General features: G+C 43.6%; 1 protein-coding gene across 1 annotated transcript in view; it reads left to right on the top strand.

Moving 5' to 3' along the window:
* Nucleotides 1–22,283, top strand: part of LOC310849142 (oxidation resistance protein 1-like) — a 223,377-nt gene that overhangs the window by 62,551 nt on the left and 138,543 nt on the right. Inside the window, exon 3 of the mRNA XM_083749162.1 lies at nucleotides 554–598. Within this exon, the coding sequence (XP_083605288.1) occupies nucleotides 554–598 (45 nt within the window). The remainder of the gene's footprint in view (nucleotides 1–553; nucleotides 599–22,283) is intronic.

Genomic DNA, 22,283 nt, shown 5'->3' with positions numbered 1-22,283 from the left:
AACTGCTGGGTCACAGACAAGGATGTGATGCAGATTGTGGCTTGGGGTACATTAGGAGTGGATTACAGCAGAATTCAGCTCTGGCAAGATTTTAAAGGCTAGTGTTTGGAAGCAGCTATTCTCTGTTCTCCAGAGCTGCCCTCTCAGCTACTTAAAGAGTGTCGGTAAAAATATAGAAATGAAAGCAAATAAAAACATTTGGAGGCATGGAACAGCTCTGAAATGGGCAGGCAAAAAACAAAATAGGTTTGTCATTTTCTGAGCAGCTCTGGTATGTTATTTGTTTGAAATTAGATCACAACATATAACAAAAGTGTCACGCATATGTATATGAACTTTGGTATTTTTGAAGTAATCAGTTAAGAATGTTGTTGAAGCTTTATGCTTACGTTTTAATGGTCATGTTAAGAACATTTCTATGAACTATATTATTTCATAATTATTTGCATTTCCTGTGATCTATAGCAACTCTGTGCAAATTGCTCTTCCTTCCTTCCTTCTTGCCTCCATATTTACTGTCCCATGAGGTAGAACGTTATTCTTGCTTTTGCAGATGGGAACTGAGACTGAGAGATAGTCACTCACCCGAGGCCACTCAGTGAGTATTAGATTCACTTTGCATGCATGCTGTGCATTCCGGGAAGCGTTGAGCTGTGCTTGTTTAGGATCTGTGGCTAAAACCGTTGTTTCCGTAAACAAATAGGTTTTAGCTGATGGACTGAAGAGAGAATACAGCACCAGCAAAAGGCAGAGACCAGCATCACCAAAAGTGTGTGATCATATTCAATGTTTTGCTAAAAACAACAACAACAAGCACTTGTGGGTAGCCTAATAAGGAACTGGGGCAACTTCATGTGGGGAGAGGGCAAAACCTTTATGCCGTGTCTGAGTCCCACCAAAATCACACGCACAGCTGCTATTATTTGCTATGGCAGAGAAGTGGTTATGGCTACCAACAGCAGTTCCCCTCATGGGATAAATAGCAGCTGAGTGTTGGCATGGGGAGCACAGCCAGTCCAAGACATTTTGCTGCCTGAAGTGAACTGGCCCCCTGTGGCAATTCTTTATCCAGAACCTGACCAGATAAGCAGTGAAATCTTCCTTTAATGCTGATAATTGAGCAGTATCCTTCACCACCCTTGCGGGCAGCAGAGCTCGCTTAAGGGGCACAAGGTAATGTGACACTCCCAGCTCTGCCCTCCAGCATCTTGCTGCTGCTCCCAGCTCTCTCTAGCCTCCCGTGTGAGGCAGCTGCTTCACTCTGCCTAACGGTAGGGCTGGTTGTGCCAGGATGTTGGGGATTTTTCACTAGGATTGCAGCACAGAGGGAAAGGGTGTGAAAACCTCCCTCCCTGCATCTCACAGCCCGAAACCTAATTTCCTCTTCCTCCACACCCAGTTGCTATTGGGGGACAAAAAGGTGTGGGGAACCTTTTGGCCCTCCAGATGTTGCTGAACTACAGCTCCCATCATCCCTGGCCATTGGCCATGTTTGTTGGAAATAATGGGAGTTGCAGTTTAGCAACAACTGGGGAGGCCAAAAGGTTTCCACCCCTAAATTAAAGCAAACAAGAGACATTGAATGTGATCGCCAATATAATGCAATGTTTAGTTTGCCCTACTATGTCTCCAGTGAAAACAGCCTCTTTGCTATTTTGTAGAAATTTTTATTTTCCTATTGTTTACCTTGACTGACTTAACCCTTATGTTGCTTCTTGTATCCCCTCCACCATCAGTGTGTTTTCAACCTTTCAGACCTACAAATACATTATTACAAAAGTTAATGTTCGTGGTTTTTGTTGTTGTTGTTGACTTTCTCCTCCCTGCTCTACACCAGGAAAGATAAAAGTAGTCAGCATGCAGCAACTTCCAGCCTTGCAACTATAAGCTCTGCATGAAATTGCATGTCATTAAGTTTGGATACAGATAGGTGTGACAACCTAATTGAGTGCAAGGAGGTTTAAAGAATGCCTTACTGTAGTGACTTATCGGCATAAGCAACAAGAGCAGCTTAACTGTTGGGGAGGACACCGAGAGGAGTTAATAATGCCTATCAGCTGCTTCTGCCTTGGGCTATAAGATAACTTAGAATGAAATACAGTAGACCTCCCAGCTCTCCTCTCTTGAACTGCTGTGATTGGAGCCGCTGAAACAGAGCTAAGTCACTTCAGAGCTTCTTTTGCAGTTTGGCAGCAGGGGTGGTTTTCTGAAATGTGCCTTGAGTGGTTGTACCCCTTTCACAAATGCCTACATGATCATAAGCAACTCCTTTTATTTGGTATTGCTACTATTCACACAGGGACGCAGGTGGCACGGTGGTCTAAATCACTGAGCCTCTTGGGCTTGCCGATCAGAAGGTCGGCGGTTCAAATCCCTGCGACTGGGTGAGCTCCCGTTGCTCTCTCCCAGCTCCTGCCAACCTAGCAGTTCAAAAGCACACCAGTGCAAGTAGATAAATAGGTACCACTCTGGCAGGAAGGTAAACAGCATTTCCGTGCACTGCTCTGGTTTCAGTGTTCCATTGTGCCAGAAGCGGCTTAGTCATGCTGGCCACATGACCGGAAAAACTCTCTGCAGACAAACGCCTGCTCCCTTGGCCTGTAAAGCAAGATAAGTGCTACAACCCCAGAGTGGTCTGCGACTGGACTTAACTATCAAGGGTCCTTTACCTTTACCTTTTTACTATTCACACAACAGCAGAAACCAAAGTCCAGTCCAGTGCAAAAGCACATAATGGTGAGTTGTGTTGTTAGATCTGTGCAGGGAGGGAAACAACAACAACTTGTGATGAGTCATTGGTGCATCAAGTCCAGATTGACCCTAGCGTGAGGCCTTGCGCCAGTCAGGTGTGGGCAGAGAGGAGACTTGCATTCTGCCACACAAGGAAGTGGCCGAGTTAACTGGAATTCTGGGCACATCTCCAGGACCAACTTGCCCTTCCTCATGCATGGGACAACGTTGCCACTGTGAAACGTGAGTTTGGGCTCCAAACCAATACATTATCCAGTGCCGAGCCATAGAGGTCTACAGCATAAATGTGAACAAGCTGCACTTGGGGATGGTTCCGTGGCTGGTGAAACTGGATGCCTGGTCCTCATGCCAGCAAGTGCCCGTCACAATTTCTACAAGTGAACAGCCATCATTCAGTCTCATGGGATGATAGGAAGCAGACAATTGGTCCATCTAGCTCAGTATGTCTACACTCTATCTATCAGTGGTCCTCCAGGGTCTCAGACATCACCTGCTACTTGAACCCTTTTAACTAGAGATGCCAGGGATTGACTCTAAGACCATTGTCGTAGAAAGCACATGCCCTGCCGCTGAGCTATGGCCCAAATCTATCTCTGGAGGAAGGGGAATTGAGGGCTCCCTACTCCTGATATTCAGCAGTTGGACTTCTTCTGGCAAAAAAGGGAGTGGTGGTGCATCTTTGTACATCTGTGCACAGTTCATTTGCCCAAATCCTGCAGCATTCTTGCCCTTTCTTTGCTTCCTCCAACGGCACTTGCATAAAAATGTCATAAGGTACCATGCAACATAAAATCACAAGACCACAGTAACATCCGAAAACAGCAACAATAAGGCCACTAGCTTCTCTCTGTAAAGATTGCGCTTTAATCTTGTGCATTATGATTTTTTAATGCATTGATTCTGGCCCCTAAGCATTGAAAGAAAAACAACAACATTCGGTTCTAAACAGGATTATGTGCTTTCTGCATTACATCAGCAACCATGCAGCGCATAATGATTTTGAAAAAGTAGAGAGAGAAATGACATTAATATAGATTTCACTGTTCCCTTCTTGGAATACCAGAACAGAAAAAACAGCCATAAATATAGAGAAAGGCACTGATTTTTCATGCCTTGATATTATGTATTATTTTTAGGACACTCTTTACTATGAGACTGTGGGTTACAGTGTTCTACTTTACTGCAGAAAGCCATTAGAGTAATTGATATACTTGGAGTTCATATTGGATATGAATCCCATAACCTCGGCTGAATTCTAGGCTATTTAGATTGTCTCAGTTACATCATTCTCTTAAGAATGTCTTGAAATATGGTGTCCAGAACTCTTTCCCCTGCCAGATAAATGTTACTATGAGGTCATCTTGAGGACAACCATGTAGGACAAGTTGCCCCCAATCTACACAGTGCATTCAAACTGTCGTGCACGATGAAACCATAACTGGAGCTAACCATGGTTAGCATTGGTGCGCATGAAACACTAAACCGTAGTTAACACTAACAAAGGAAGCAAAGAGGGAATTTGCTCTGCAATTAGGTAGAGTGAGGCAGCTGCCACAGGAAGCAGATTTGGAATGTTGCGACAGGGCCGGAAATGGTATGTTGCTTAATTTGTAATTAAGGACTTGTAGGGTTTTCTGCTTTAGGAACCAAAATAAATTGGCAAGCTTTGGGTACTAGAAACTTTGACCTTGGTGGAGGTGTGGGCACCATTTTGTGCTCTACCTCTGACAGAACAATGCCTTGGCCTGACGCTGGCTCCAGAGAGGAGGGGACACATGTTCCCGGTGTCTGATCAGCTAGCTATGGTTTTAGGGATCCAGCATTTCATTGGCACTAGACCTGTATATCCTGTTTAGATTTTCACATTGCCGTTAACTAGGTAGGAATGCATCTTAAATGAAAAGACCTGTCTTTCAAACTATGCATGCACCCACCAGCAAAGTGCCCTTCAAGTGCGATACTTTCAGTGTGAGGCTCCAAAATGCATACATTAGATAGAGCTATAGGACCCATTTTAATTCCCGAGGCACATTATTTTTTCATGAGCCTTGGAGGACTAGACAGTGAATGTAAACAGCCTGTGAACTGGATTCCAGTTGCCTCCCCCATCACAGAAAAGTCAACGCTACTTTATTTAAAGAATGCAAATAATGAAATGTATTTCCCCTTCCCAATGTCAGTGGCTAGATTTACTGCACAGGGGTTTGGAGGCTTCAGAGGTATTCATTTCAGGAAAGAAGGCTCTTGAACAGAATAATACATCTTTCTGCATAAGCTTCCCTTCTGATCTCTCTGCGGTGAGGACTGAGCAATACATCTCTTAACTTGTTTGCAAAGTGAAATATACTTTTCAGGCTTCTGTCATTACCTCTGCTGTGCGGTTGGTGGCTATTTTCTGTTTATTTCAGGGATTGCGGAATGTTGTGATCATTACCATAAAGGATCTTTTATGCGTTGCTCTAACGAGTTTTGAGCGTTGTATGTAGGTTGGTTTGCAAATGTAATTGTGCAGTTCTGAGTGCTGGCAAAACAGCACTGGGAGGCAGAGACTGATAGCAGTAGAATTTGAGATGACAAAGTAGCAGAATATATAGCACTAGCAGGCTCGTATCCATCATGACTTGGGAATTCTAAGAAACAAACATCTGTGCAGTTTTTAAATCAATGGTTAAAATAAGTGCAGCATCGAAAGATTCAGTTCGCCATCTTGATTCAAAATCGTATCCTAACATCAATGAAAACTTGCTCATTGATCTCAGGGAACATCATGCTAAATCCAGTTACTGTCCTGCTTTGGAGAAAACCTGATCCAGCAGTCCCAAGTCTACTCACATGAACAATCCAAACGTCTGGTCTGGTCACAGTCCAAAATCAAAACACAAGAGAGACAGTGCAGTCACAAGCCAGGTCAAGAAGATGGCTCAATACTGTTGTTCCAGCACACCCCGGAGATGTTTAACCATGAATTTTCATTGCCCCACCCAGAGCACAGCTGCAGGCTTTCTGGATTGCCTGAGTAACCCCTTGCTCCTGAGGAGTCCTTGTTCTTCGGATCAGCAGTCTTGCATCTGGCTGGGCCTGAAGTGACAGCTGGACTCTGTGGCAGTTCAGGCCCCACTTCTGCAGGGTTGCTCTATGCCTTCTGAAGTAAGTTGTGGTGTTGTGACCTGAAAGCCTTTGATCCTGCTGCTCTGTCTCACTGCTCACTGACACAGCCTGTAATGCTTGCTTTGGGGAGCAGCAATTCCTCTGAAGAGGATTCCTCCAGCAGGGGCATGACAACTGCAATACCTTAAAAGATGTCCAAATGCATGCAGCTTTGAAAGGTTCAGTCCACCATCTTGATTCAAAATGGCACCCAGTGGTATCCAAACCAAAACTAGAACCTGCTCCTTGATCTCAGGAACCATCGTGTGAAATCTGGTTAAAATCAGGGCACTTTGGAATGATCTAGTCTACCATTTTGCTTGAAAATGGGGTTTGATGGTATCCAAACTTAGACCAAAAACTGCTGCTCCATCTTGGAAACCCAAGTTGGTGGCGGTATCTTAAGGGGAGTCTGAATGCATAGAAAACAGATAGATAGACAAACAGACAGACATCTTTCCAAATATATAGGTATAGAAAATGCTAGGCTTTCCTGACATGCTCAAGAATGCATGAGAACACTAAGGTAAGCCAACACCCCCATTTGGTCCTGAAAATTGCAATAATAATAATAATGCTGGGTGTCTGTTCTACCCACTCCACCTCTTTCGTAGGAGATGAAGCTGTGGCGTTTGCCCACTCATTATGGAGATGTTGTACTGTGGGAGAGAGAGAAAGGGTTAATAGGCTGACCAATAAGAAAGCCCAGGGGCGGAGCCTAACTGTGTTTAAGGCTCAACACAGGGGTTTGGGCAGTTAGTTCGATTGGTTTGTGGGTGGGAGGCACAGGAGTCAGAAACAGAGGGGAGACAGAGAGAGTGAATCAGATTACAGTGTTTCAAAGTATTTAAAACTTGTTTGCGTTCACAATAAACTGGAATCTTTGTTAATACATTACAACCTGACTGAGTCTGAATATATTACCGGGAAAACCTGGTTGGTGGCAGTGGAAGAGATAAGTCATGGTGGTGCAGAGTCAATAGATTTAGAAGTGAGCTGGTTGTGTTAGATCACCTAATAGGATTGGACGCAATATTTTTGTCATTTTCAACATGCAGTTTAGATACAACTTCCCCAGTAGTGCTCAGTTACAACACTCTTTGGTGTTCTGTATTTACATCATCAGCTTTGGGGGCCTCAGCATCTCCTATATTGGTGAGGAAATAACTGGATCTTTACAGAAGGTTAAACTTGTTTATAAATGTTTATTGGAATGCTGTAAATCAGAGGTTTGGGGCCATAGAGATGAATGGAATAGTGTTTCCTAAGCCTCTCCCCCCCATGGGCAACTGGGAAATTGCTGTGGGTCTCAGCAGACCACTTAAAGATTTTTCTGCCTGTTGCAGCAATTGTAATGCCACGGAATTCAAAGCGCAATGCAGTAAAAGGTAATGTAAAAAATAAAAGAAGCAATAAAAATGCAATTAAAAAAATCAATATAAATATTCAGTGGGATGGATGTGTGACCTTTCATTTTCAACCACAAATTCGCAGACACACCAAAGAGTCCCGAATGAAGCTTGTGAGCCTCTGGTGGTCCACAGACTACAGCTTGAGAACCTCTGGTATAGGGAACACTCAGCTCGATCAATGGGGAGTTGCTTTGGTGTCTATATGCAGTGTTTCTTTAGACTTAAAAATGCCAATGATTCAACAAAAATGGTTTTTCCAGACCTGTTCTGACTGAGCGGTGCCTTCACAGGAAAGAATGCCGGAGGCACATGATGTAGGTGTGCCCTAATCTTTCTGGTTAGAGGTTGTTGTTATATTAAATGTGGGGGGTTTTGGGGGGGGGAGCCTTGATATTTACAGATGCTCACATACTTTTAAATTATATTCGGGTGATGTGGGAATTAACAGATGGACACTGAAATTGGAACCTGAAAGCTGTTATTGTTGCAAAGAGACTTTTGAAGTGTGAGTTTGGAAGGGCAAACACCCACCATCTATGGTTCGGCGGCCTGAAGGTCTCACTGTCCTTTCTGCATTATCAAAATGAGACAGATGATTGCATCTGTTTGGACATATAGACTGCATATATATGTCTGTCAAAAGTGATTAACTCTTTTCGTTGTTGTTGTTAATGTGATCTGCCACTGTTATTTTCTTTCTTTCTGTTATAGTTGCATTAAAAATAATAATAAGTGAAGGGGCAGTAGCGGATACACTGGCCAGGAGCAGATAGACCATCTCAGGGAGGCAGGGATGGCCCTCAATAAGGATACAGTGGTACCTCAGGTTACATACGCTTCAGGTTACATACGCTTCAGGTTACAGACTCCGCTAACCCAGAAATATTACCTCAGGTGAAGAACTTTGCTTCAGGATGAGAACAGAAATTGTGCTCCGGCGGCGCGGCAGCAGCAGGAGGCCCCATTAGCTAAAGTGGTGCTTCAGGTTAAGAACAGTTTCAGGTTAAGAACGGACCTCCGGAACAAACAAGGCCTTCACAAAGGCTGGAGTCAGCACTGAATAGATTGTAAATATGCACAGGTTTTGCAGGCTGGGTTTGAATTTCCTACAACTAAACCTTCTTTGTATATATTTGGAAAGAGGAACTTGAGGCAAAGATGTCCTTGAGCTTCCTATTATGCTGAGTGGACTTTTGGAGCTAAATTAAGCCAAACAAAAAAGGCTTTCTTTAGGATTTCAGGAGAGGGGATTGGATTGCACTTACTCGTGTGGGTTTGTTGTTCTAGGTCCCTATTTCTTCTGTGTTTTGTTTTGTGTGAGTAGCAAAAAAAGAGAGAGTTAACATTGCTGTCATTTTAGTTGCAAGGGACTTGTTGCAAATTAATTGGTAAGATGTAGAAAGTGCAGAGAAATCACCATATTCCCCATATGAAAATATATAATGCAGTCCTCTGGATGTTTACTCTGAAGTCAGTTAGATTGATTTCGATAGGCCTTACATCCAGGTATGTATAGAACTGCAGCCATAATCTGTGCCACCCAGAATGATGTGTTATAACAGCATCTTAAAAAGGACTGGCCATTCACTACAGAATAGCCACACTATGTTCATTTATATGTCAGGATCAAAACATGTATCTTTCATGTTCAGTTTCTGTCCCCCCCCTTTCCCCCCAGAGCTCAGAAAACCTTAACTCTTTTAAGCACATTGGAACAGCTGCACAATTACCCCAATTGTATATAGCCTATTTAATAGCTTCTCTATGAGGGATGCGGGTGGCGCTGTAGTTTAAACCACAGAGCCCAGGACTTGCTGATCAGAAGGTCTGCACAAAGGTGGGGTGAGGGAGGGAAACAACAACAACTTGTGATGAGTCATTGGTGCATCAAGTCCAGATTGACCCTAGCGTGAGGCCTTGCGCCAGTCAGGTGTGGGCAGAGAGGAGACTTGCATTCTGCCACACAAGTGGCCGAGTTAACTGGAATTCTGGGCACATCTCCAGGACCAACTTGCCCTTCCTCATGCATGGGACAACGTTGCCACTGTGAAACGTGAGTTTGGGCTCCAAACCAATACATTATCCAGTGCCGAGCCATAGAGGTCTACAGCATAAATGTGAACAAGCTGCACTTGGGGATGGTTCCGTGGCTGGTGAAACTGGATGCCTGGTCCTCATGCCAGCAAGTGCCCGTCACAATTTCTACAAGTGAACAGCCATCATTCAGTCTCATGGGATGATAGGAAGCAGACAATTGGTCCATCTAGCTCAGTATGTCTACACTCTATCTATCAGTGGTCCTCCAGGGTCTCAGACATCACCTGCTACTTGAACCCTTTTAACTAGAGATGCCAGGGATTGACTCTAAGACCATTGTCGTAGAAAGCACATGCCCTGCCACTGAGCTATGGCCCAAATCTATCTCTGGAGGAAGGGGAATTGAGGGCTCCCTACTCCTGATATTCAGCAGTTGGACTTCTTCTGGCAAAAAAGGGAGTGGTGGTGCATCTTTGTGGATGGTGATGGGAAAAGGAATTATCTGTTGGAATGAGTGTAGGTATGTTTGAACACTTTTAAGGATTGTATGAAATATATGTTTGTATGCTTGTATATTTGTAATATATGTGTATTATTTTAACAATAATAAAAAAGGGGGGAAAAGAAGGTCTGCAGTTCGAATCCCCACGACAGGGTGAGCTCTCGTTGCTCAGTCCCTGCTCCTGCCAACCTAGCAGTTCGAAAGCACATCAAAGTGCTTCCACCGGGAAGGTAAACGGCGTTTCGGTGCGCTGCTCTGGTTCACCATAAGCAGCTTAGTCATGCTGGCCACATGACCCGGAAGCTGTACACTGGCGCCCTCGGCCAATAAGGTGAGATGAGCGCCACAACCCAGAGTCGTCCGCGACTGGACCTAATGGTCAGGGGTTACCAGCCATTTATAGCATGTATAAATTGCTATAGCCATTCCCTTCCCTCCTCTAGGAATCAGCTCTATGACGTTACTTCTTCCATCCCACCCCCCCAAAAAAATTGCATTTATAGTTCTCCTCTCACCCTGCAATCCAGCAGCATCTGAAGGACTAAAGGTTCCTTTCTCCTGGCAAGAGGATGGGAAAGGGGAGGTGCAAGTTTAAGCTTTGCTACTGGAAAATGGTAGGAGGAAGGTGCAACTTGCCTTTGGGCAATGGACCATTGCTCAGCAGTACAATATGCAGTGAATAAGGAAAGTCCTAGGCTCAGTCTGATATCTTGGAAGAGCCACTGCCTGTCAGAGTACAGATTGACAAATAGCCTTACCTGGTATAAAGCTATTTATACCTTTGACAAGTAGTGACAGTGGTTGTTAATGAGATTGTTTATATTTACATAATGAGAATGCTACTAAAAGATGTCCAGTTTTGTGCAGGAAGTGTTGTATTCTGCCCAGAATTAAGTTTTGGCTGTGCACAGAATGTTTGCTCAGGCTAATGACGCCACATTAAACCTGCCACTATAGTTGCAGACCTCCCCACTTGGACAATTTATATTAAATTTGGGGCAGAGGCCTATTTGCACTTCCTGAAGCAAATTGTCAGTGTATATGCACAGCAGTTCTTCATCGTTACTTAGAGCTTTTAATTCCAGGCACCGGCTTCACGAAGACAATCAGTATTTACAGCACCAACAGGTCACTAAAAAAGGGGGGGGGAATTTACATAAAATATATAAAATATATAAAATATATTTCACATTGCTTTCCTGTGGCATGATCGACAGAGCAAACAGAACTGCAAAATGTTCAGAAAAGTCTATCAACAAATGCAGCAATACTAGGGTGCTAAGACAAAGGAGCGTGACGCGGGTGGCGCTGTGGGTAAAACCTCAGTGCCTAGAATCCCCGCGGCGGGCTGAGCTCCCGTCTTTTGGTCCCAGCTCCTGCCCACCTAGCAGTTCGAAAGCACTCCTAAGTGCAAGTACGCTAGATAAATAGGTACCGCTTTATAGCGGGAAGGTAAACGGCGTTTCCGTGTGCTGCGCTGGTGCTGGCTCGCCAGAGCAGCTTCGTCACGCTGGCCACGTGACCCGGAAGTGTTTTCGGACAGCGCTGGCTCCCGGCCTCTTAAGTGGGATGAGCGCACAACCCTAGAGTCAGACTCGACTGGCCCATACGGGCAGGGGTACCTTTACCTTTAAGACGAAGGAGGGAATCAAAGCCTGGGGAAAACATGGACTGCTACAAATACGTATTTTGAAGCCATGTGTTAGCTGGTTACCCAGCTACGGTGATATGTAGAAAATCACTTCTTCATAGTTACAGACTTTTTATTTCATATCTATGAGATAAAAATTTAAATGGACCAAACCTGATCCATATCCAAAATCGGAATTTCAGAATTATGGAGTTTAAAATTACAGCTCTCTCTGCTGCAGAGCAGACCTCTCTTGAAACTGAGAAGATTTAAAAGCTATGTTAGGTATGCCAGGAGAGTCTCCTGTTGAAAGGAGAGGAGGAGGAGGACTGATCTAAAAATGAACAGAAAATCATTTCCTGGCTTTTTTCATTTTACCTTCTCTGGAACTTGGATAATTTTGGCCATCTTTTGGAGTATAGGAAAAGAAATGGCCTCCCCAGTTTAGCCACCATGAATTTTGGGCACATTGATAGATAGAGTTTTTTGCGTTGTTTAATATTATTTTAATATTTTTGGGTGGAAAGACTGGACTAGGCACCTACCCTTATTTTATTATTATTATTACTATTATTATTATTAATTTCATTTCTATACCACTTTATATTTTTAAGAGAAAAAGTGCTTTACAACTTACATTAAAACATTAAATAAAAAAATCCATAAGAAAACATTGAAGAAATTCAAATATAAAAAGCAACATAATCAACAGGAAAATTTTATCTTAAAAGATTTCAAAATAAAACATTACAAAGGAGGTCAGGTACAGAATGCACACTCAATGCTCCAAACTTAACAAAAAAATCTTAACATTTCACAAGAAAACGTTACTAAAGGAAGTCAAACAGAAAATGCACATTTAAAACAACATGTGTTGTTAGCAAGAGTAAATAAAATGTTATCATAAGCATAGAACAGATCTACTCCTGTTGCTACCAATCATTGCAATGGTGGCTCATGGCAGTCTGTGCTAAAAGGCAGCCAAGATTGTCTCTAGCTTCTTCATCAGCCTCAGCTTTTGCAACTAGAGTCAGTTAGGGCCACACTGTCCCAGGCCAGTCGGGAAAAGGCCTACAAGGTACGGAGCAGGTCTTCCACAACTCACAGCCAAGGATGAACTGACAATAAAGTTTAATTCAACATAGTGAGCCAAAATGGTTGGAGGAAGGGCTTAAATTTCCTTCGTGGGCACAAATCACGCCACATATGAGATAAGCCAACAGGCACAAGGTCAGCCAAGCCAGTTGCTATGGCAATGGCCCGGGGCCGTCTATATAAGTGATTAAGGTATGTCAGCTCCTTAGCCAGCCAGTGAATTGAGTTGGAGTCTGTGTTACATCTGGAGCAACAGAGGTGCTTTATGCTTGTATATATCCGTATCTGTATCTGCACAGCCCTACAGGCTGTATGTATATACAGTGGTACCTCGGGTTACATATGCTTCAGGTTACATACGCTTCAGGTTATAGACTCCGCTAACCCATAAATAGTACCTCGGGTTAAGAACTTTGCTTCAGGATGAGAACAGAAATTGTGCTCCGGTGCGTGGCAGCAGCAGGAAGCCCCATTAGCTAAAGTGGTGCTTCAGGTTAAGAACAGTTTCAGGTTAAGAATGGACCTCCAGAACAAATTAAGTACTTAACCCAAGGTACCACTATATCAACATCCAGAACTGTATTGCGGAAGCCTACTCTTCTACAGCAGCAAACTATTTTGGACCTAAAGCTGCCTCTGTGTATGATGAATGGACCTGAGGGTAGCTTCCATTATGTGGGTATCTCACCTCTGATTCCTAACCAAAAAATTTTCCCCCTCCCCTATGTCAGAAAATTATTTTTCTTCTTCTCCTGAACAGCTGGAGAACTTCGCTCATCCCTTGTAGATCATTTGGTGAAATTCCACACACACCATTTTGCTGCCTACAAATAGCATGGAGAATTTCTGCCGACCATTTTCAAAAGCTGAACCGCCTGCATATCTGCTTCCTTTGGCAAGCTCAAAGAAGCCCTTTGAATACCATCTTTGATGCAAGGCACTGTCAGTATCAGCAGTGGGAAGTATGAGAATCACTGTTGCTCCCAGGGGCAGAATGTTGCGAGTTTTTAAGGACACAAGAAGAGCTCTGCAGGACCAGGCCAATGGAGCTCACAGTGTCCACCAGAGATGCCTATGGGAAGCCTGCAAGCAGGAACTGAGCACAGCTGCACTTGTGATTCCAGCCACTGAGATCGTGTTTGTTATAAGAAGCTATCCATATCAAGAAAATTGACTGCATGGTAATGCTTGCGATTGCTACCAGAGTTAGAGAGAAAGGAGGAAATACGCAACACGCTTCTGCTATATCCAAGCAGAAGTTCTTCTTGAAACCTGCTGCTAAGAAAACTTGTCTTCCACTTTTCTGAAGACGATTGAACTCAGTAGGGCTTACTTTTTAGACATGCACAGGTTTGTGCACTAAATATGATTAGTTATACGAATAAAAAGGAAATTACACATTCTGTTCTGAAATACACGAATGCTGAAATAGCTCTGCATGCTATCCCTTGCCTTGTTAGAACAGTCACCCGAGGACATATTTTCATGCTCGGTGATGGTTTTGTGAGTTGTTAGCTCTCCAAGCCAGGGAAAGCCATTGTCATCCGGCTGTAGAAATAAAATAGTGCTTTTACTGGTGCAATACATTTAGAGGTCTGCAATTATATATGAATGAATGAATGAATGAATGAGGTAAGATCCAGAGTATTCAGGTGAACCTCTGCCAGTGTAATGGAGATTCCCTGCTCCCTCTTCCACAGGGGTGCAATAGGAGGTGAATGGGCAAAATGGGAAAGGCTGGCTTTTCCACAAATGGAAGACACCCTTTGGATCCAAGCCCATTCAAAATAAATATACTGAGGATATTTCCATGCCTTTTTCAAACCCTAGGGCTGGATTGCAAATGGACAAAGCAAGCTGAAGTGTTTTCAGGAATGGCTAGGATAGGGGAAAAAACTCTCCTTTCTTGCATGTCACATTTACACATCTACAGCTGTACTACCTTGAACATACCGAATCTCATCTGATCTCAAAAGCTAAGCAGGATCAGGCCTGGTTAGTACTTGGATGGGAGACCACCTGGGAATACCGGGTGCCATAGGAATATGATTGCTGTAAGCTGCCCAGAGTGGCTGGGGAAACCCAGCCAGATGGGCTGGGTACTACTTCTTCTACTTCTTCTTCTTCTTCTTCTTCCTCTCTCTCTCCCTCTCTGTCTATATGTGCTTTTATAAAGCTTTGGATTTGGTAGTTCCATTACCATGCCCTCATTGGCTTGTTTTGTGCCTCATGAACCACCTATTGATATGTGGCTTTTAGATTATCTATCTATATCTATCTATCTATCTATCTATCTATCTATCTATCTATCTATCTATCTAAAAGCATTTATGAACCACTTACAGTAATATTTTAGAAATGTCTAAGCATTGTACAAAACAAACAATATCATTAAAACAAAGGCACAACGTAAAACCAATAAAGCTGTGGTACTAAAAAAATAGACAAAACCAAAATAAAACAGGAATTCAAATGCATAAACCTGCTGGCTACCTCCCTAGTTTGGCAGCCTCCTTGGAATTTTGCCATGATAAAATTTGGCACCATCAGCAGACTTGGCTAACAGAGATTCCTAGAAGACCCCACGGGCTTGCTTACTTAAATTTGCAACTGTCAGGTTCTTCATGCCATTTACCTCCCAGGGTAACCCTTTGCAACCTGGTGACCAACATATGTTTTGGACTATCGTTGTGCTACCTGGGGCTGATGGGAATTGTAGTCCAAGATGCCTGAAAATAACTTTGTTGGGAAAGGGTGGGTGAATGTTATATAAGAGAGCTGTTATATAAGACAGCCCGGCTCCTGCGCTATGACTGAAAAAGCTTTTGACAGACCTCCACTTCGTATTGCTCAGGACACATCTGCAAACGTGTTTCAGTTTAACATAAGCTTAACTGTCTTGGCTTCCCCAAAGAATCATCTGACTTGTAGTCCACCAAAAGTTGTGAAACTTCTATGTCAGAACATCTCTCTCTCTCCCCCCTACTTTGAACTAGGAACCACAACATCCTGATTTTTATCATGAGAGAGTGGCGGCCATTTTGGTTGCCATAGTCTCATGCGATCTCATGGTGCAACAACCCCTCCGAAAAAGCGCTTTTTCAGAACTGCGATATTGCGCAGCACCCCAAAAAAGCGCTTTTCAAAGGGGGTGGGGACTGCATTGAGAAATTGTGCCAGGTCACGGCAACCAAAATGGCCGCCATGCTCTCCCGATAAAAAACAGAAAGATGGAGTCCGGCCAGATGGCATCCCAGATTTTGGCTTCAAAGTGTTGGGAAGGACCATTGCTCGGTGGCAGAACAACCTGGGACTTTCTACATGCAAAGCAGTTGTTCTGTCACTGAGCAATGGTCTTTCCCTGAGCTACATTTCCCTGGTAAGAGGGACTCAAGCTGCAGTGTCAAAAAACCCCAACCCTCAATATATACTGTATTGCTCTTGTCTGCATGCTTGTTATCACTCTCAAATAATTACGGAGCTTCTGGAGGCATGCGGTGTTCTGTTCACATGTTTTTAAGCCCTGAGGAAAAACTGTTCCCTAAAGAAAAGGAGGGCGATGTGAGAGAGAATCATTACTTTCAAACCAGCTTTGGAGACCACAGCTTGCTTTCCCTTCCTGGAAGAAGTATGCAGCCACTTTGATCATGTATCAGCTAGCAACTGCTTAGGGAGGCCAATATCATGCTTGGAAAAGCTCTTGTGTCTTGAAATGAGAAATTTTCTCTGGGTGCTTTGGGGACACGTCTTGTGGTTTGAGGGGCTGAAATGGAAGCTGGCGTTGAGCACACAAGAATTTATATGGCTGCGTAGGACAGTGGTGGGGCTCCCCCACCCAGCCTGTAGGCCAAATACAGCCCATAGTTGGACTTAATACAACCCTCTGGGTCCCTTTCTGCCCTTTGGCTGAGTGGTGAGCATCTGAGAGAGAAGGGGCTTTGATGCTGTTAAATCACCCCTCCTTCTTCTGCAAGAAAATCAAAACAGACAGGAATATATACCTTGAGAGAGACAGAGAACTTGTGTTCCTTGCCAGTATGAATAAAGTGTCTGTGTATTTAGTAATTGTTTCCATTCATTTGTTATGAATTCTGTGCAATTCCATGCAACTGCATTTTGCTGTTTGAGACTTTGAATTGCTACAAAGCGGGGCTTGCAGTTTAGTTGTGTGCTGACATTGTTTGCAATCTTCAGTTGGGATTATTGAGATAAAGGGTGTTGGAAAGCTTTTTAAAAAGCAAACAAGCAAACTTGGCTTTATGGTTTTGAGGAGAAAATGGAGGGGGACGCCATGACAAGACAGGCTCTATTGCAGGACTGACGGTCAAGAGGGGGAGGAAGCCACGGCTTTGTTATCATATTTGACTCTGTGTTTGACCTGGCAGAACTGCCTGAAAAGATTGATATCGGAACAACAGATCTGGGAAAGCTAATGAGCAGACGCTGAGACTGTATTTTATGGAAATGTTGAAATGGCGTCTGCCGTCCGAATATGACTTTTGGATTAATGTGAAAATCCACACAGGACTATAACAACGTTCGTTTCAACTTGCTTGTGGAGACTTTCAGAGGTTATAAAGAAAGGAAAAAAATACGATAACAAGAAAATTGAAAGATGATTTGTAAAGGAAAACAACAAAGAGATGAATGGACAGAACTGTGAACATCAAAGCAGCAGAAATAAGAGATGATTGGACCCTTTCTGAGCTTGAAGCATGGGTAACCCCAACAAAAACTTAAAATTCGGTTTTGTAATTTGGAACTAATGTGATTTGATTGGTTTGTTAATAAAAATTATTTTAAAAAAAGAAAGAAAGAAAATAGAAGGGGAAATTGAATAGATTTAATAAGAATTAAATATATTTCCCTAAGAAGTAGCTGTGTATGAGTGTGTGTGATTGCGCAGAGGATGGTCCGTCCCAGTCCTGGAAGGGGAAATTGAATAGATTTAATTATAACAACAATATATATTTTCCTAAGAAGTAGCTGTGTATGAGTGTGTGTGATTATGCAGAGGATGGTCTGCCCCAGTACTAGAAGGGGAAATTGAGTAGATTTAATAATAATAATAATAATATATTTGCATAAGAAGTAGCTGTGTATGAGTGTGTGTGATTGTGCAGAGGATGGTCTGCCCCAGTACTGGAAGGGGAAATTGAGTAGATTTAATAATAATAATAATAATAATAATAATAATAATATATTTCCATAAGAAGTAGCTGTGTATGAGTGTGTGTGATTGTGCAGAGGTTGGTCTAACCCGGTACTGCAATGTAGCATCTGACAGCTTTCCATGGTGGGTGGGTGGGGGGTAATGTGGCACTTGTCTCAGAAATGTTTCCCCACCCCTGAAGATCCTGGAGAGGGCACGCAGGGTAGCGAAGAAGTTCTGCATTGCATTGTTTCATCCGAAGTCTAGTTTAAAGCATCCCCATATTTTGCACATCCGTTCCCAGTTTCGCTACATTGCATGTGACAGGTGCTTGAATGTGTTGTGAACTGTGAGCCCTGACTTCAAAGGGAGGTTGCACATTCAGGCGATTCCATAATATTCCGTTAAAGCCGAGTTAAACTGATTCCACATGACATCAGTATTAATGAGGATCAGTAAGTAGTGCAGGCTGTAACCTCAGGCCAGGCAGCGAGCAGAAAATCACAGGAACGGAATCCTGCTACAGAATTAGAGGCAGCCCATTACTGCGAATGAAGACAGATCCCGCCTGACTCACCGCCCGCCCCCCATGCGGAAGGGGTGAAGCTCCAGTAAATACAAATGGATATCGAAGGTGACCGGTGACAACATCACACACGGCTGGCTTCCTCTGATTTGACAGTGCCTTCAGAGCGTCTTGAGGCACTCTCTGAGCTAGCAGCCATTTAATGGTTGGTTTTGCAAAGGATTTGCATCCCTGCAGACGTAGAGGGAGTGCTTGCATTCAAATGGGCATAAAAAATTAAGCCTGCCCCATTGCTTTTTACGGCGTTGGGGGTGCCAGATTTCCAAACACGGACAGCTCCAAGAGGTATCTGGACAGGAGCTGGTTGGAAATGCTGACATTTCAGCATGGAATGCACTTTGACATGGAATGTGGAATATAACACCTTGCCGTGTGCGTTTGTGTGTGCAGGCAAGAGAGAGAGAGAAAACAACACAGCAACAACAACATTTCCTACATGTAAGCTTCTTAAACTTGCAATTCAGTTGCAGGCCGGCGCACCTTTCACGGATCCTCGTAGCATCCCCAAGAGTGATGCTGCCCGATCTTCTTGCTTTTTGCCTTGAGTTGAGAATATTATTGTTTTGCTTTGTGAGAAGCAGTTGCTATAAATTGGGACATGAGCTTAGTATTGAAATAGTGCTTTTCCTAAGTATGCACAACATCTAATCTCTGGCCTGTGTTTATTTCCCTTCCCTACGGAAGCAGTGTGGACTGAGTGAGGGTCAAGATCTGGGCATGTGAGAAGCCTGATGTACAAACAGTGGTGCCTCGAGTTACAAACATCTCAGGTTAGAAACGCTTCAGGTTACAAACTCCGCTAACCTGGAAGAGTTACCTCTAGTTGAGAACTTTGCCCCAGAATGTGAACAGAAATCGTGTGCTCGCCACGCAGCAGCAGCAGCAGCAGCAGCAAGAGGCCCTATTAGCGAAAGCATGCCTCTAGTTAAGAACAGTTTCAAGTTAAGAACACACCTCCGGAACAAATTAAGTTTGTAACTAGAGGTACCACTGTATTTTGTCTACCTAATAAGAACGAAATTGTTCCCTCCCAAATGCTCTTACCTGGTGAGCTGAGGAGCACATTCTGTCCAGTGTACTTCAGTCTCCAACTTCAGCCTGATTCCCATCTCCATCTGTTAATGGCAGGGACCTTTCGCTGAAGAAGCGTAACCCCTCTTAACCATGACTGGGTCTAGGAATGAAGGAGCAAAGCAGTGATGGAGAATTGTGCCCCCCTCGCCAGCACTGTAGTTGGCCTTCAGTTCCCATTATCTCTGACGATTGGCCTTGCTGACTGGGGTTGATGAGAGCTGGGAGTCCCAGAACATCTGCAGAGCCACAAGTTTCTCATCTCTGCTATATACCAGGTGTGACAAGTGTTGAGTGTGATCCAGACAGGGTTAAGGACTTTTAATGATAGTTGATTTCAGGGGGATGGATTTTAGCATGTGTTTGATTGTTCCGCTTAAATCGAACGCAACTTTAAAGTGCTTAACTTTGGATAGATGGTGCAAAAATACACCCAAAAACCTTCTCAAAATAAGTACATAAAAACCAAATATCGAAACTGTTGAGTATTTTGTTTTCAACAGCAAAACTATCTATCTGGCTAGCATTTCCCCCCTCCCTCTCTTCTTTCCCCTTCCCCCTGATTATTGTCTTCCTGGCCTGGGATAATATGTAACTCTGTTTTTCACATTGCAACAGAAACTGGATTTTTTAAAAAATGGAAAAGGGAAAGCAGGAGCCAAGGGGTTGGGGCAAGATGCTGAATCACGAGATGGGAATGATTTTCATGACTTGTTCTGATAAGTCTGACTAGTAACATCAACAAGTTTGGTTCCATTAATTATTTTAGAAACAGGCGACCTTTTCCTCTGCTGTGTTGTTTCTGTTGAGTCATTTCGAAAGAAAGGGATGCAGTAACATACAAGAAGTAGGTGTGTGCAGAATGAAACATCTGAAATTCTTGTCGAGGTCAATTGTTGTGACTTGAAAGGCTCGTTGAAAATAAAAGGTGTATTGACTACCGGGGAAGGCTGAGGGAATTCCTCTTACGGTCATTGTGTTGCACAGTGTTGCCTTATTCTAGAGGTGGGGAATCTTAGGAATGGGGTGTCTTGCCAAATGCAAGATGGTTCTTTTAAAAACAGATTCAGGATCAACACAAACGCAAGTGGTTGAGAAGATTACAGATTTTATTCCAAATAGCAAGCAGCATATACATTACCAAGGAAGCACTTCAATCGGCCACTGGGAAGCCCTGTCAGAAGTGGCGAAGAGACCACCAGGTAGTCTTGATGCATAGCACTGTGGCCACAGTCTATGCAGAGCTCCCACTTGGCATGCTCCAAAACTAGATATTTTATAGACCTGTGTCCTATTGGACTAACACAGGCTCAACCAGAGCTACAAAGGCTTTGCTGACCAGTTTCATCAATACATCAAGGGCCTTTTCACAAAGGATACTGAAAGCAATAAAACATAGAAACCAGAGTCAGGAAGGAATAACCAGAGACGGAAGAGCTGACCACTCCAGATCAGTATCTCCTCAAAGTACAATAATCTGCGAGAATTATCCCATACATGGGGAGTGAGGAATGCGGCCCTACAAACCTTTCTCTGTGGCCCTCAGGACTCTTCCCAAACCACCCCCCTCACTCCTTGAGTATTTTTGCCTGCCTGGAATGTGCCCTTCAACTCTGCTGATGACTCCTGCTTGGCTGGATAGAGAGGCGGTGTAAGAACGTGTGTAGAAACTAGTCTGAGGTAGACAGCAGACATTTATATTTGTTGTGGGATCTCCTAGTCCAGTGTTTCCCAACCTTGTGCCTCCAGATGTTTTTGGCCTACAACTCCCATCATCCCTGACCACTGGTCTTGCTAGCTAGGGATGATGGGAGTTGTAGGCCAAAAACATCTGGAGGCACAAGGTTGGGAAACACTGTCCTAGTCTACTCCTTCACCCAAGTGTGGTGTTGTGGGTGGGAAAAGGGAAGGAAGAGCAACAACTCCACACTTACCAACAGGCTCAATTCAGACACCACGCAACTTCTCCTTGGTTATTTTGGGCAAGTTCCCCCTGGTTCTACATTTTTTAAAATATAAAAATGGTTTTGTACCTTTGTGAGCTTTGAGGTTCCCCTAAGACTGCTGACGTCTTCCTCCTGCTCTCCGTTGACCTGTTTTTGCTCCAGTACTGTCAGCACCCCCTACCTGAGTCCTCTGTTGGTAGTGAGGAGTTCAAACAGTGTCTTTTGCGTACTGCGTGCATCACATTTCAAGTGGGATCTCAGAGGACCTACTAGCCCACCACAAAAATAAGATGTCTTCCTATGGAAAGCTGATAATGTCAGGGAGATGGTGAGGCTGGAACCATTCACCCTGTTTTCTACATGTTTTCCAGAGGCAGGAAATACTTTTGCACACCCACTTGCAGTTTGGTGGTGCAGCCCAGGTGTTCATGAAAACTAGACCTCATTGAGAATCCAAGAAGATGAATTAATTGCCTGTGATAAGCAGGTGCACATTTCATTTATCTAGCTCCTTTTATGTTTTACTGCTCTCTGTCATGGCAATGGGAGAATTGTATCCCTGTTACGATTAATTAATCTTTCAAAACTTTGAAAGATTCACATGTCTTTCCTAGAAATGAGGAAACGAAGGATTTTTCAATGGCATCTTGAAAATGCTTCGGATGCTAAGGGAGAAGTTCAATGCTTGGCTGTTCTGATCATTCTGTCAGCAGAAGCATTTCTTCTTCCCTAATGGAATAATGCCTCCCCGGCCAGTTTTCTGGTGGTTCTCCTAATGCTCCAGAGCAGATCTGAGGAAGGTGCAATAGTTGTGGTGGATGGGGGCAGGGAGAGCAGGATCCAGACCTTATGGCTTTATCCCCACAATAACTGGCAATATGCTATTTATAGAAATATAGACTGGTAATGCTTGCAAAAGAAGTTCACTTAACTGGAACTTAGTTGATAGTGTTT

Source organism: Podarcis gaigeae (assembly GCF_964106915.1).
Source record: "Podarcis gaigeae genome assembly, chromosome: 7".
NCBI classification, from domain to species: Eukaryota; Metazoa; Chordata; class Lepidosauria; order Squamata; family Lacertidae; genus Podarcis; species Podarcis gaigeae.
This window is presented reverse-complemented; position numbering and strand designations above follow the sequence as displayed.